Genomic DNA, 15,522 nt, shown 5'->3' with positions numbered 1-15,522 from the left:
ATAATTAAAATACCGGAAATTATTAATATTAGTACCGAATGTTAAAAGGAAAAATATACTAAAATAAAATTTATAAATAAACTTTTAATCTATTATTTTGTATTATTATAATTTATAAATAGAAATTATTCAGCAAAAATTTTATAAGAAATAATTTTATTAACATAATCTGTAATATAACAAAAAATGTAAATCAATATATTCAATTACATTCATTTAATATAAATTTTAATATTTATAACTCGTTTGTAATATATTCATGTAATAAATAAAAATAAACAGATTTGTTTTAAATTTTGAATAATATCAATAAATATAAGATATGTTAAAATTTATTTAATAAAATTTCACAATAATAGATATTTTATATATATAAATTAACATTTCTACATACCATAAGGATATATATATTTTATATTTTTTAAGTATAAATTAGTTTTTTTACATGTCACAGAAGAAATATATATATTTTATATTTTTTTATATATAAATTAGTTTATTTATTTAATAATTTCTAGTAATTTTAAAAAGTTCAATAATAATTCAAAATAAATAAAAAAGTTATATAATCATACACAACAAGATTATACAAAAATACACAACAAAGATTTTTACAAAAATTATTATCTTGACTTTTTCTAATCACAAATAATGCATATATAAAAGTAAAAACTATACAAAAATATATAAAAGTTAAAACTATTCTTTTTTTTTTCTTTTTAAATATATATAAACCTTGCAAACAAATAGATTAAGTAAGAAAATATTCGATAACCTCTTCGCAACGATATAGATTAAAGTAGTAGATGACAGAAGGATAGACAAAACAGGAAAAATTGTGAAATCAGCGCCATCTCTAGAATGTTATTAATATTTATTGATATTTTGATATATACGATCAAAAAAAGAATAAAATAATTAAAGATTAGTCTTAGCTATAGTTTTGAAGTATTTTCAAAGATAAATATTTTTAGCATTCAAAAAATTTTATAATTTTTATTTTATTTCTGTTTTTATTTCATTTTATTTATTCTTTTTATCTATATACTTCACAAAATTTATGCATTTGGAACAGAGAAATCAATTTCCATTTAATTTTATTTTCTTTGTTTAAAATATTCATTAAAAATCTTATTAAAATCTATTTAATTCAATTATTACATATCATAAATATATATTTACACAAAATATTAATATTGATATAATTATATAATGAATATCAAAAATTATTTAATATTTAATATTGATATATCAAATAAAATTATATATAATATTAAATAATTTTTTTTACAAAGATTCTTTAAATTATTTCTTTCTTCAACATAAAATATAAAATTATAAATTATATAATAAAAATACAATATAATGTTTGTTAATCTTAAATATTTTTTATTATTTTTTTGTATAGTGAAATTTAGTTTTTAAATTTTATAATAATACATATACATATTTAACAAACTTTTTTTTATCATTATTATACTAATTTTTTTTATCATGTATATATAAAATACATGATATTCAATTCTATTTCATATTTTATATATTTTTTATTTTAAATTATTTTAAGTTTAACACAAATTTAACTAACTGTAAATATACTATGTTTTAATAGTTTTTATAGTAAAATTTTATTTTACTATATAAATATATAAATATATGAATAGTAGAGTATTATTAATATGTTGTTCCTCTATATTGATAAGTTCCATAATTATCTCCTCCTCCATAATTTTGGGCTAAATTACTTTGACTATAAGTTCTCTGTGTATATCCATATCCTGTATTCTGATTAGTTGAATTATTTTGCTTCATATTGCTATAGCTACTGTAATCTGAATTTGAATAACTGTTTGAAGTAGATTGATAAGAATTTCCTCCACGACCACCTACACCACCTCTTCCTCTTGTAGAACCTCTTCCTCTAGTATCACTGATACCTCGTCTACCATTACTTCTATCATTAGTTATAAATCGTTTGCCACCTTTCATAAGATAAATAAATGAGTTAGAAGAAAAATTATTTAAATATTACATGAAAATATTTTAAGAACATACTTCTACTTCCATAAGTTCCTGATTTAGCTAATTCTGCCATTTCAGTAAGTCGTGGATTTATATTTTGCCCTGCTTCTCTTAATACTTCTATTAAATCTCCTGCATGTTTCATGTTATGACTTGTGAAGAATGCATAGGCGGTACCGGTTTGTCTTCTTCGTCCGGTACGACCAATTCTATGTATATAATCTTCTGATGATGATGGATAATCAAAGTTTATCACATATTTAACATCATCCACATCTATGACAAAATAATTAAAAAATATTAGAACTTTACTAATATTTATAATTATGTTCACATTGTTTATAATAATCATCACCCCATTTGTTGATTGTGTCAAGTTCACAGAATGATCTTCAAACTTGCGAAAAGTAATTATATGGAATGCTTAAGATTAAATATATAAAATGATTTCAAATATATTAAATTATCATATATTATATAATTTTTAAAATTTTTAATTCTTATTGAGATGAAATAAAATCCCCTGATTTTCACTTAAACATAAAATTTGTCTAAGTCAGGTTTGAAAACCACCCACCTTTTAGTTGGAAATTCCATTTCAAAATCAGCAAAAACAGCCCCATTTACTTTTAAATGTAGAGCTATTCAGTTGGTTTCATAATGTATGATGGCCTAGAGATTAGACAGACACAGCGGTGGTGTCTGGTTTGGGATAAAGGCAGCATTTTAGGTTTAAGCCTGAATGCATTAACCTTTTTAGATTTTAAATAACAATTTTAACAATTAGAGGCACTAGAAAACACTTGAGAATAATTTGATATATTATAATAATAAAGTGAGTAGAAAAGATAAAAAAATAAATCTGATATTATTAAAGATAAATCTAATATTAGTATATACAATAAAATGTAAAAAGATTTAAAAAATTTATAATAATTAAAAATTTATGATAATTATTTTATTAGAAATATTTTAAAAGCAATTACTATATAAATTATAAAATAAAATTAAATAATTATATTAAATTCTTTAATTCTGTATTCAAAACATTTGTAGAAATACACAATATTATGTAAGAATTTTTAATTTGAAAATATATTTTTTAAATATTTTGACATAGTTATCGATATAATACAAGCAAAGAAAAATAAAACATTCACTGTGTCTGCCCAATACTGGCAGTACACCGCGTTCACTTAGGGTACTCTGTGCCTCTGAAAAAAAAAGCAGACAGTCTTAGTGGTAGCTTGTGTGCATCTCTTTAGAACCCTTTATATAAATTTTATTATTAAAAAAATATAATTTAAATATTTACACTTATAAATCTTAAATATTTTATTAATTATAAAAAAAATACAAACCTGTTTAAAATATATAATACCATAAAATATGAAAATAAAGTAAAAATTGACTTTAATCTATATACATTATCAGGGCTCTGCTATAAAAAAATTTTAATAAATCACACATTGCTACATACACAGCTGTCCACTGGTCTCATTAATAACGCATCACTGGCTAATCCAATAAGTGTTGCCAATTCCCATATTTACCTGATTCTTGAATGATCTAGACACTGTAAATTAAAAAATGATACATACCTAAACCTCTAGCAGCTACATCTGTTGCAACTAAAATAGGGGCTCTTCCACTTTTAAATTCTTGTAATACATGATCTCTTTCTTGTTGATTTTTATCACCATGAATACTTAGTGCTTGCCATCCATCTCGTCTAATATTTCTTGTAATATCATCTACTTTTCGTTTTGTTTCAACAAAAATGATTGTTTTATTTTCTTTTTCATTTCCTATTTCTTGAAGTAATCTATATAATTTTAAATCTTTTTCGAATTCCTGACAAACATCCACAATTTGAATAATATTATGATTAGCTGATAAAGTCAGAGAACCAATATTAAGATGCATATAATCAGATAAAAAGTCTTCAGCTAATGCCCGAACTTCTTTAGGCCATGTAGCTGACCACATTAAAACTTGTCTATCAGGTCGAATTTGTTCAATTATTTTTCTTATTTGAGGTTCAAAACCCATATCTAACATTCTATCAGCTTCATCTAATACTAAATATGTGCATCTAAAATTATAATATCATATGTTAAAATAATATAAATTAATATGTTAAAAAATATGTTAAAATATGATAAATGTTAAAAATGTTTATTTTAATATTATTACATATTATAATTATTTTACCTGCGTAAATTTGTAGTTCCTCTTTCTAAGAAATCAATAAGTCTACCTGGTGTTGCAATACATATTTCAACACCTCGTTCTAGATCATGTGCTTGTGGACCTTTGGGTGCTCCACCAAAGATGCAAGTATTTCTTACACCTGCTGCTTCTCCAAAACAATTAGCTACTTCCTGAATTTGTTGAGCTAATTCTCTTGTAGGAGCTAAGATTAAAGCAATTGGACCATCTCCATTACTAAGTCGTGGTTGATGTATGATATGTACAATTGCTGGTAAAACATACTAAAATATAAAAAATAAAATTAACATAAAATATCTTAATAATAGAATCAATTTATATAAATTCATTAAAATCTAATTTATATATTATAGATATATATATTCTAATATCTAATAAAAAAAACGTCTTTACATTTTTACAAATTAAAAATTAATGTATCTTTAATCTGGCTCACTCCTAGTGTTTTTCCAGAGCCAGTTTGAGCAATGGCAACTAGATCTCTGCCACTAAGTGCAATAGGCCATCCTTGTGCCTGAATTGCTGTAGGTTGAGAATATCCTTGTTTATGTATTTCTTCCAAAACATAAGGTGGAAAATTTCCTTCTTCAAAATATTGTATAGGATTAGGTATATTATCACCTTTTATAGTTATTTCTGCATTTTCTCGAAATTGGCATACTTCTTCTTTTGATCTAATATAAAGTTTATTGAATTACATTGAAATATTTTAATTAAGGAAAGAGAAAATTATGAAAAATAAAATTTTTACCTGCTTCTAACTGTTGGATGTTCTATGTAAAAATCTTTGCGTAAAGGTTCTAAAGATCTTACATCCCAATTGATTTTTCTAAGGGCTCCTCCAGGTTGTTTATTTTTTATAATACCTCTAAGAGTGTTAGTAGTACCTCTACCACGTATACCAAATCTACTAATACTACTTCCACGAATATTATCATTATTTCCTCTATTATTGCCTCTACCACCACCACCTCTGCGACCTCTATTATGATCTCTATCTCGATTGAACCTGAATACATAATATATCATATAAAATACTACTAATAATATATAAATTATTATTATTATTATTATATTATAAATTACTAATAGTTAATATCATAACAAATAAATATTAAATTTAAAATAAAAATTATTAAATACAATATTAAATTTATTTTTTCTTTAAATTTAATATTTATTATAATTTATATTTTTTAATATATTTATTTATTTAAAAAAAATGAAATATATTTATATAAAGATAAAATATCTTCAATAAAGTTAAGAGAAATATTTTTCTTTTTCAATTCAGAATTATTTTTTTACAGATATAATAATTTATATATATGATAATATCAATGTATATAAAAATATATAAAAATAAATACAATTATTTTTTTTATCATAAATTTTAATTATTGATTACTATTATCTGCAATACAATTCGGTGCTATTTATTTGAAAACAAATATTTAGATATTTCTATTCTAAATATAAATATGAATAATTTGATACAAACATTTATTATATAACTTTAAATTAGATTATTGCATCATACTTACATTTGGAAATTGAAATATCTTCAAATTTAACAAGCAACAGTTTATTCTGCTTTACGGTCACTTTTAGAAACACCAATCGATAATTTAGTAGCAACGAATATTAGGAACAATCAATATTCTTATGAGAAAAATTGTATTAAGTTTACAAGCTTCAAAGTTCTTTTAATAATAAAAATGCAATTATATGAATAAAATGTAATTGTTTTCTTTAAACATGCCGGTAAATCCGGCAGATCAAATTGACAAGTGAACTTCCGAAAGTAGTTCCGTATAAACTGTTTCCATGACAGCATTCGCGTAGTAATACGTAAAAAAAAAAAAAAAAAAATTAAAACAAAATGTATAAAATATAATAAAATGTTTAGATTTAAAAGAAATATTATTAGACATGATATAAATAAAAGTAAATTTTTTTCCGAAATCTAAATTTAATTCAAAACATTTTAAATGTAATTTATGAAATAATATAAATATAATTTATAATTTATCATATAAAAAATTAATTTTATTTTTGATGTTAAATATATTCCTATGATAATAATCAAATAAAATAAAATTTTAATTCAAATAAAATAGAAAATAATAAATAAAAAAGGAAGTTAAATTATCAAAATTGAATATACCGCGATTTATTGATTAGTGTATTCTAAAAAAATAACATTAAAGTCAAGTTTATATACAAGATTGCCAACATACAGAAATCAAATGGTAATAATGTATAAGAAGAAGAGAACAATAGTATACCATGTGATTTTGTTAAGCAAATCATCAGTGCGGGCCTTTCGTCACATGTAATAGTGTTTTATTCTTTTATTCTGTTCACACATTACTTGTTAATTTATTAACTTCATTTTTTACGATTTAGTACAACTTTAAGCATATAAAAAAAGTTTAATGACATTTAATATTTTATTAAATTTAAAATGTCATCAAAGACAACACAGGTAATTTTATATATTTATACACATATAATTAAAAAATCATAAATTATAATTTTATTATATTTATATTATAAATTCTATTAATAATATTAAACCTATGAATATATATGAAAAAATTTATTTAAATTTTTTCTATTTTTAATTTTTATTTTATTTTCAAATTTAGAATAATTATAAATAATATTTTATTTTTTAAATTTATAAAAAAGTAATACATTTTTAAATATTTTATTATTTTAAATATGAAATATTTATTTTAGATCTCTGATACACTTAGAATTCTTCATTTACCACCAGAACTTTCTGATGAACGACGTAATGAATTATTTAAAAAATATGGTGCTGTTAAAACACAAACTTTAAGACTATCTAAAAAGTATACTATAACTTTTGCAAAATTTCAATCTCAAGAAATAGCTACAGAAGCATTACTACGTTTACATCAATTAAATGTCAAAGGTCAATATTTGACAGTTGAATTTGCTAAAAAGTCTATATCAATAGATAAAGAAGATAATATTGATAATGATAAACTTATTAAAGAAGAAAATAAGAAAGAATATATAAACAAATCCAATTTTCAAGCATTTTTACAAAAATTAAATAGTTGGACTATGAATCAAGTTTTTACTCAACCACCTCCACCAAATATTCAATACAAATATTCAGCACCAACAAAAGGCACTTTAATAAGAATATCCATACAATTATTAAAAGAACCAGCATTTTATACACAAGTATATTAATTAAAATATAATTTAATATAATATTTTTTATTTTTATAAAATTTTTTATATTTTTATGTATATAATTTCTTATATTTGTTAGGTTTTACATTTAATGAACAGAATGAATTTGCCACCTCCTTTTGAAGAATTAGAATCAGAATTTCCAGCACTTAAAGAAGTCTATAATATAGAAAAATATAAAGATATATTTTTAAAAGAAAATATATATGATAAAGAAAATGAAGGTAATAATATTTATAATTTTTTTTCATTTTTATTTTTAAATTTTATATATTCTATAATTATAACAAATAATATATTCAATAGATGTTTGTAATGAGGAATCAGATGAAGAAGAATCTGAAATAGAATCAAATGAAGAAGACAATATAAAATCTATAGAAATTATACCTGTTAAAAGAAAACGTCGGCAACATATAAAACGTTTGAAAATTCCAAAATTTATTAATCCTAGTAAACATATAACATCTTCAAGTTCTACACAAAAGATTGTAAAACCAGCAGATATGTTTGAGCCAATACAACGTGGTGAAACAAAAAATCTTAAAATTGAACTGAAAATGGTAGATAAATTATTGAGTACATCAAATAAAGAAGAAAATACTGATTTTAAAAATGATAATACTCCAGATAGTGGTTTTGGATTAATGTTTCCAATTTCTAAAAATCTTGATACTATAGAAAATAATGAAATCACTGAGAATATTGATCAAGAAATAATTACATCTAATGAATTAGCAAATAATAGAATTTCAGCTAATGGTAAGAATTATTTTTTTTTCCAGTTATTTTATTTAATTAATGTATTTCTAATAAAATATATTTCGTCTAAAATATCAAAAGAAAATATCTGATAGAATATACTAAATAAATATTTATTCATATGATTAAATATTTTATTTTATTATATATTATATTATATATATTATAGATCAGAGATTGCTTCCTGTATTTAAAAATTATCATCCTGGAAAGCCATCAAATCGTTTATATATCAAAAATCTTGCAAAACAAGTTGAAGAAAAAGATCTCCATTTTATTTATCGAAAATATATAATATCCGAATTAAAAACAGAATTTGAGTAAGTATCTTTAATTAAGACATTTCTTATATAGAATTTTTTGTGAATATATTTATCATATAATTATTTATATAAAAAATTATTTATTCATTTATTTATTATTTATTTATTTTTTTAGATATGATGTGCGACTTATGCAAGAGGGTAGAATGAAAGGTCAAGCATTTATTACATTGCAGAATGTAGAACAAGCACAATTAGCTCTTGATGAAACAAATGGTTTCATTTTAAAGGACAAACCTATGGTTGTACAGTTTGCTAAAATAGCAAAAAATTAATAAGAATGTTGGAATATTAGAATATTTTGTCTAATATATTCTATATATGTATATATGTATTATATTATTTATAAATAATATTCATTTTAATAAAAAAAAGTTTTTTATATTTCCTAATAAATTTACATTATATGCAATATTATATCTGTTTACGAAAACTTTAATTGTATGTAGTAAAATGGATCTTAGAATCAATGCGGTAAAGTGATTAAGTTCAATACTTTTTACACAAAAGAATAAAAAATTTATATAAAAATTTATTCTTTTGTTATTAATAAATTATATTTATTAATTTAATAATATTTTGGCATATTAATACTAATAAATACTTTAATTTAATTTATACAAAAATTTTTGTAGATATATGAAACAAAATCTCGCTTGAGTTACTTAGTGGCATGTCATAGCCGCGTCAGCGGAGATCGGCGCCCGCCTGGCATACAGTAATTCGAAGACTTTCCACTAGAGTGCTATGTTTTGAGTTGTTCGATCTGTATCGTGTACGTTAAGCGTTTGGTTCACCGATCACCGCTGAGTTGTAACCGTATGTGTTGTCGCCGTCACTCTATTGCCGTCCCTCATTTCCGTCGTCGATCTCGCACACGTTGACACGTCCTTTGTATTGCCATGGACGTCAGCTTGCTACTTCAGCATTCGCAATATGCATTACCTGTGGGTATCGTGCTCATATGTGCGATTCTCGTTTTCGTCTTTGGTTTCAAGAAGGCTGAACAACCACCTTTTGCACAGCTTTCGGTAGGCTCCGACGTGGACCGGAAATTTACCAATAAGAAACGTATCAAGATCAAAGAAAAGGTTAGCACGATACAAGTAAATGATTTAAATGCTATATCATTCTTTTTTTTTTTTTTTTTCGAATTAATTAACAATAAAAATCTAACAATGTATACTGTTCACCCTCCATATGGTTGCTCATTTGTTGCGAATATTTATACACGCATACGTGATTCATAATCAGCTGGTATAACTGTTTTAAAAGATTCGCTATTGTTTTTATCATTGTATTTATCATATAGAATACAATTTAATTATGTGCATATTATCCTATTTAAAAGCATTTTTTTTATAAATTTGATTTATTTATTGTAATACATATGTTTTTTATTTATAAATTTTGAAAAATTTTATAATATAATATATCTTAAAAATTTGTTATTTTAAGTTTTATTTATTATTTATTGATATTATTTATAATATGTATATTATAGAAATCTGCTAATGGTCAAATTGTAATTGAAAAGGCAAGTCCTATTAAAAAAAGTATATCAACAAAGACAGAAGTTACAAAAAAAATTGTATCTAAACCAAATGATACTGAAGGAAAATTAAAGGAACGAAAACAAGAAGATAACAAAATTTCTATAACAAAGAAAGATAAAGACCAAGTTCTTATAAAAGTTGGTAAAGAAAACAAAATTGAACAAGTAAAAAATAAAAAGAATTTAAAAAACTTATTCCAAGAGAAACCAATAGACTTTGATGAAGGTAAGGTTTAATTAAATTATTTTTAGAATTGTAACACTAAAAAAAATATTAATTTTATATTTAAAATATAGGTGATTGGGAACAAGCTTATTCCAAAAAAGATAAAAAAAATAAAAAAAAAGAGGAAGAATCTCCTTCAAAGAAAAATAAAAAGAATACTAAGAAGATTGATTTAATTAATGAAGAAGTAATTAAACAAAAGGTTTTAGAAAAAGTAGAAATTAAAGATAAAATTATAAAGGAAACTGAAAATAAAGAATTAAAAGAGAAAGATAAAAAAGATGTGATACTTACACCTATTTCCAATGAAGAAATATCTAAAGAAAAAGAACAGCAAAAAGAAGAACAATCTAAGGTATTTTTCAAGTGTATTCATATTTATTTTAAATATTTTTAATATTTAAATAATGACATATATTTTTTTATACTTTTTTTATTTAAGAATGAAAAAATAGAAAAAGAAGAAAAAAAAAGTGGAAAATCAAAGAAAGGAAAAAAAATTTCTGAAAATGAAAATATACCTATAATGACTGTATCTACACCAAAAGTAGATAATAAAATCCAAGAACAAAGGACAAAAAAGAAGGATGACAATATAGAAAAAGAACCAGATAATTTTGAAGAAAAAAGTCCTAATGTTATGCAAACACAAGAAAAAAGTGGTCCTGTGTTTGATGAACTAGGAGGTAATTTAATACATTATAATTGTATTTTTATATTATCATATATTATATAATCTTTATCATAAATTATATAATTCTTACATTTCAAGAATAAAAAGTTTACATATATTTTAAATATATTTTAGATATCTGGACAGAAGCCAAACCTCAAAAGAAAAGTAAAAAGAAAGCTCGTAAAGATAATTGAGAATGATTAAATATGATAAAAATTATGTTCCTTGTGAAGAGGAATAGAGTAAGAATCCTGCTTGGTCCAAACGACATATGTCATTTCGGACTCATCAGGTGTGTTTTAAGTGACTTACCAATTAACCACCTGACCAAATTGTTCCTTTCCCTTGTATATAATGCCAATTGGACTAGGTTGTTCGATTAATTCATATATTTCATAGACTTCATATCTGCAGGTGCACTTTGTATAGAAAAAAAAAAATGATAGATTATTGATTTTTTTAACATATTAAATGTTTTAATGAAGCTGTATTTGTATTTACATTTGATGAAAGAGGCATAAGTCATAGTTTTCATTATAAAATAATTATTTTATAGATTCTATTCTTTTAAGAATTATCTCATATATGTCCATATTTTATTAGATATATATTAGTATATATTTATAAATTTCATAATCATAAATTATTAATAAATTGTACTTATGTCTTTTATGTTTCATCGAGAAGTCTTAAAAAGAATTTTTATTAGATTAATGTGTTTGCATCCACGTTATTAACATTTTGATTTATCTTTTATAATTAATTTAAATATTATAGATACAAATGGTTGAAAACTTAAAAAATATATCATATTCCAAAACAAACAAAACAATAATAAAGTGCAGGACAATCTCTTCTGAGAAAAGTTTATATTACTGATGTACTGTGTCTTTTTCAATGTATTAAAAGAAATATTTTCTTATATTTGATAGCTTTATTGCAACATATAGATAAAAAATTATATACTTTGTAATAATAAACTATATGTAATATTTTATTAGTAAACGTACATCAGTAATGAATTATAAAGATTGCATATTTATATATGAATATACAAATCTGTGACAAAATTTGTGCCAAGTTATAAAAAGAAAAAAAATGAGATACAATGAAAATCATTATACAATTATGTATAACTAATTCAAACCAAATAATTATAATTTAGATATATTAATTTTATCTATTTTTTTTCTTGTATAGTGAATAATAATATATATTTTCATTTTTGGATTTTTGGATTTATATATTTTATTTATATAAATACAGATATATATATATATATAATTAAAAATATAAAAAAATATGTAATTTATATTTAAAAATATTTTTAAAATTAATTTTATTGATTATATTACATTATATAATAATAATTGTATTCTGACTTTCAAAATATCTTATCCTAAGTATCTTATATATATTTAATAAAAACAAAGCTTTTTAAAAATATTATCATTTTATGAAAATATTTCAATAATTTGAACAAATTTTTATAAATGAATGATCAAACGTGGATCAAATAATTAAAGTTTTTATGTTGATTTTTAATTTTTTACGAACAATCTAATCCAGCCGTTCATATTTTATGCCATGTATAAAATATAGTGAGTATATTGATTATATTTTAAAAGTTATCTCTAAATAGTCTTTTTAATTAATGTAAAAACGATTATTTAATCGTTAATATCTATATTATGTATAGTACTATTACGTATAAAAGTGCAAGAGTTTTAAACTCTACAAGGACAGTAATGTCTTCAAAATAAAATTTAGATATTAAGAATTTAAAAAAAACAGTAAAATTGAATACACTATACTCAGAGTTTTTTGGCTTCTATTTTCTGAAGAAAAAAAAAAAAAAAAAAAAAAGATAAAAAGACAAAAATTTAAATCGAAAAGTGATGTTAGTTACATCATCTTATTGCAAATAAATGCATAATAATTAACATGAAAGATATGTTATAACATCATTTGCTCGAAAAAATTTATTAATTAATGTTGTATGTTAATATGTAAAATATCAATAATTAGTAACAAGATAAAAAAAAGAATATTTAGGATGGCGAATGAAATATTGTGATAAGTATATTGTATACCTGAGCGTTACATGAACGTTGTAAAATAGTACCATCAAATATTATCGTTTATAGCTTTTACTTATAAAAAGAAAATGAAAAAATATTTAAATAGCTATTCATATTTTGTATTTTTATTCTTAATATATTTTCACAAAATATTCGTTGCTTGTACATTTGCAACATGTCATCAATAATTTTAATATTTTACATACCTTATAAAAATTTTTTGTTATAACATATTGATACTCAAAAGAAAAAGAAGTTTCTTCATGAATACAACTTTCGAACGAGCTTCAATTCTATATATATATATATATATATAAAACAATGAATCATTATTACGTAAAGTTAAATGAAGTAGACAGTCCCTTATATCGAGTATTTCTATTCCGTGCCAAAAGTATATAGTTTACAAGGGTAACTGTTTTTTTAAATAATTTTTCATAATAAAATTAAGAATCATTTTTTAATTACTTATTATTACTTATAAATGCTAAGGCATTCAAAATAGATCATCTAAACAATTTAAAAAAAAATCTATTAGAATAATTATATTGAATTAAAAAAAGATATAATCTGATATCAATAGTTTTTTATAAATAAAGAAATAGAGAAGATAAAAACATTTTTTTTTACATTTTTTTATTTCTAATAAAATATTTTAAGACATAATCTATAAAAATCATTTAAAATCTTCAGAGATTAACTATTATGGCAATAATTTTTTCATGGAATTACTTTTTAGTAATTTATTTATTTAACACATATTTGATACACATATTTAATGCATACTTGAAAATATTTCGATTTGAATAACGATATAATTTAGTATAATTTTTTAAGTAAATTAAATTAGCATAAATTAATTTTATTTTCATTGCATTATACTTATAATTTTCATTATAATTTTCAACGACTTAATAACAACATTAAATCATTATGTGCGAGTTAAAATAATCTATTACAAATAGAATAAAATAAGATTCCATTTAAAAAAAAAGCAAAGTTCTTTGCATTAATTATTGTGTTAATTTTCATTTGAAAAATGACTCTATTTCTCTATTTAAAAAATAACTTATCATCAGGTTGACAAGTCATTTATCTTTCATATTTTTTTTCATTAGCAAGGCGTAATATCATTACCATAGGTAGCTTTGTTTTAAATGCCTCAATATTGTATATTATTTTTATTCTTTATTCTTTAATTTTAAAATAATAGTCTGTGTTTTTTTATAATTTTATTCTGCTGTAGTTATTCTTTTTTAGTTATTATAATAAATTGTTGTATTTACTCAATTATAATTAAAGTAAATCGTAAAAAAAATGTAAAAATCGTCCTAAAAAAGAATTATGATCAGTGTTGGAATATGTAATGATTTTTCTCATCTGTACAAATTGTTCCATTTTATTGCTTAAACATGTAAATGGTACTAAAGAACAGTGGAAATATTTTAAATCTATATTTTGTTTCTATTATATATATAAATATAAACATCATTTAAATTATATATATCCTATTTAGAATGTTAACTACATTGATACATGAAAAACTTATATATTTAAGTGAAGAATTAGTTGTCAGAAATTGAATTTAATTAATTATAATTATATTACTACTAATAAGAATATAATGTTACTATTCAACGCTGGTCGTAAGAAATATTTATATAATGTATAATCGTTGACGTACTTAAGTTTAATAATCGAAACAAAATTTGAGCAGCTGCCGAAATCATGCGGTCTAGATATTTAAATATTATCATATTTTTGTATGTAATATTCTTCGAAACACTAACTCGCATGATACAATGATGAAGAGACAAAATTAATTTTTGATTAACGAGCCTGATAATTAGAGGAATATTTAAATGTGTATTAATAGAAGGATATTATATTTTGAATAACATTTATATGCACTTTACTCGTATCTATCGAATAATTATAAAATATCGATGTAAAAATCACTATAAAACTTGTTATCTCAAAATTTTAATAAAAAAAAATGAATTGCACACAAAATTAAATATTGACGATATAAGGATGTCTTTCCAAAAAAAAATTTAAATTTAAATTTAATTGTACTGATTATAATTAAAAAAATATTGCAATTGTACATATGTATATTAAACAGTAATGTTCTATATATATACGTATATATACAATCTTATTGTATATATATACAATAAGATTGCATATATATATGTATATTAAAATATAGTAGCTTAAAAAAGATAGTGATTGAATAACATTATCTGTATAAGTATGTATAAGATTGTAGAGTATTGTTGGTGATCAGTGTCCAATGAAATTAAAATATAATACTTTATTTAGCATAATATTTTTTATTGTAACAAAATTATAGTTTGATATAATTGATATTTTATTTGAAACAATTGAAATATTTTTTGTTAAAAACA

General features: G+C 21.6%; 3 protein-coding genes across 3 annotated transcripts; 2 read left to right on the top strand and 1 right to left on the bottom strand.

Annotated features, from left to right (window-relative positions):
• Positions 1-1,593: 1,593 nt before the first annotated feature.
• On the bottom strand, positions 1,594-6,093 carry LOC550801 (ATP-dependent RNA helicase dbp2). Its single transcript, XM_026445082.1, has 7 exons — positions 5,799-6,093; positions 5,006-5,263; positions 4,691-4,928; positions 4,237-4,517; positions 3,624-4,117; positions 2,056-2,298; positions 1,594-1,982 (listed from the first exon to the last, which is right to left on the bottom strand). Coding segments are annotated over exons 1-7 (1,824 nt in total). The 5' UTR covers positions 5,801-6,093; the 3' UTR covers positions 1,594-1,674.
• A 377-nt stretch (positions 6,094-6,470) lies between these two features.
• On the top strand, positions 6,471-8,904 carry LOC550858 (RNA-binding protein 40). Its single transcript, XM_006560000.3, has 6 exons — positions 6,471-6,742; positions 7,000-7,476; positions 7,568-7,712; positions 7,795-8,250; positions 8,420-8,570; positions 8,689-8,904. The coding sequence occupies exons 1-6, from the start codon at positions 6,722-6,724 to the stop codon at positions 8,846-8,848; spliced, it is 1,410 nt and encodes a 469-aa protein (XP_006560063.1). The 5' UTR covers positions 6,471-6,721; the 3' UTR covers positions 8,849-8,904.
• Positions 8,905-9,256: 352 nt separating this feature from the next.
• On the top strand, positions 9,257-12,132 carry LOC550914 (DNA ligase 1). The gene is made up of 5 exons (XM_625234.6): positions 9,257-9,664; positions 10,078-10,354; positions 10,426-10,709; positions 10,797-11,040; positions 11,163-12,132. Exons 1-5 carry the CDS (start codon positions 9,476-9,478, stop codon positions 11,222-11,224), a joined length of 1,056 nt encoding a protein of 351 aa, XP_625237.3. The 5' UTR covers positions 9,257-9,475; the 3' UTR covers positions 11,225-12,132.
• Positions 12,133-15,522: the final 3,390 nt, after the last annotated feature.

The sequence above is a fragment of the Apis mellifera genome, linkage group LG14 (genome assembly GCF_003254395.2).
Source record: "Apis mellifera strain DH4 linkage group LG14, Amel_HAv3.1, whole genome shotgun sequence".
NCBI lineage: Eukaryota > Metazoa > Arthropoda > Insecta > Hymenoptera > Apidae > Apis > Apis mellifera.
The sequence above is the reverse complement of the archived record's forward strand: the minus strand, read 5'-3'. Positions and strand labels throughout refer to the sequence as shown.

What these genes read in the sequence shown, in the direction of transcription:
- LOC550801 (XM_026445082.1), bottom strand. An exon ending in GGAACTACAAATTTACGCAG is followed by an intron (nt 4,118 to 4,236) that starts GTAAAATAATTA and finishes TTATAATTTTAG; the next exon opens with ATGCACATATTTAGTATTAG. An exon ending in AGGAACTTATGGAAGTAGAA is followed by an intron (nt 1,983 to 2,055) that starts GTATGTTCTTAA and finishes ATCTTATGAAAG; the next exon opens with GTGGCAAACGATTTATAACT.
- LOC550858 (XM_006560000.3), top strand. Translation starts at nt 6,722, where the DNA reads ATGTCATCAAAGACAACACAG. An exon ending in TGTCATCAAAGACAACACAG is followed by an intron (nt 6,743 to 6,999) that starts GTAATTTTATAT and finishes TATTTATTTTAG; the next exon opens with ATCTCTGATACACTTAGAAT. An exon ending in AACCAGCATTTTATACACAA is followed by an intron (nt 7,477 to 7,567) that starts GTATATTAATTA and finishes TATATTTGTTAG; the next exon opens with GTTTTACATTTAATGAACAG.
- LOC550914 (XM_625234.6), top strand. Translation starts at nt 9,476, where the DNA reads ATGGACGTCAGCTTGCTACTTCAGCATTCGCAATATGCATTACCTGTG. An exon ending in AAAAAGAAGAACAATCTAAG is followed by an intron (nt 10,710 to 10,796) that starts GTATTTTTCAAG and finishes TTTTTATTTAAG; the next exon opens with AATGAAAAAATAGAAAAAGA. An exon ending in TGTGTTTGATGAACTAGGAG is followed by an intron (nt 11,041 to 11,162) that starts GTAATTTAATAC and finishes AATATATTTTAG; the next exon opens with ATATCTGGACAGAAGCCAAA.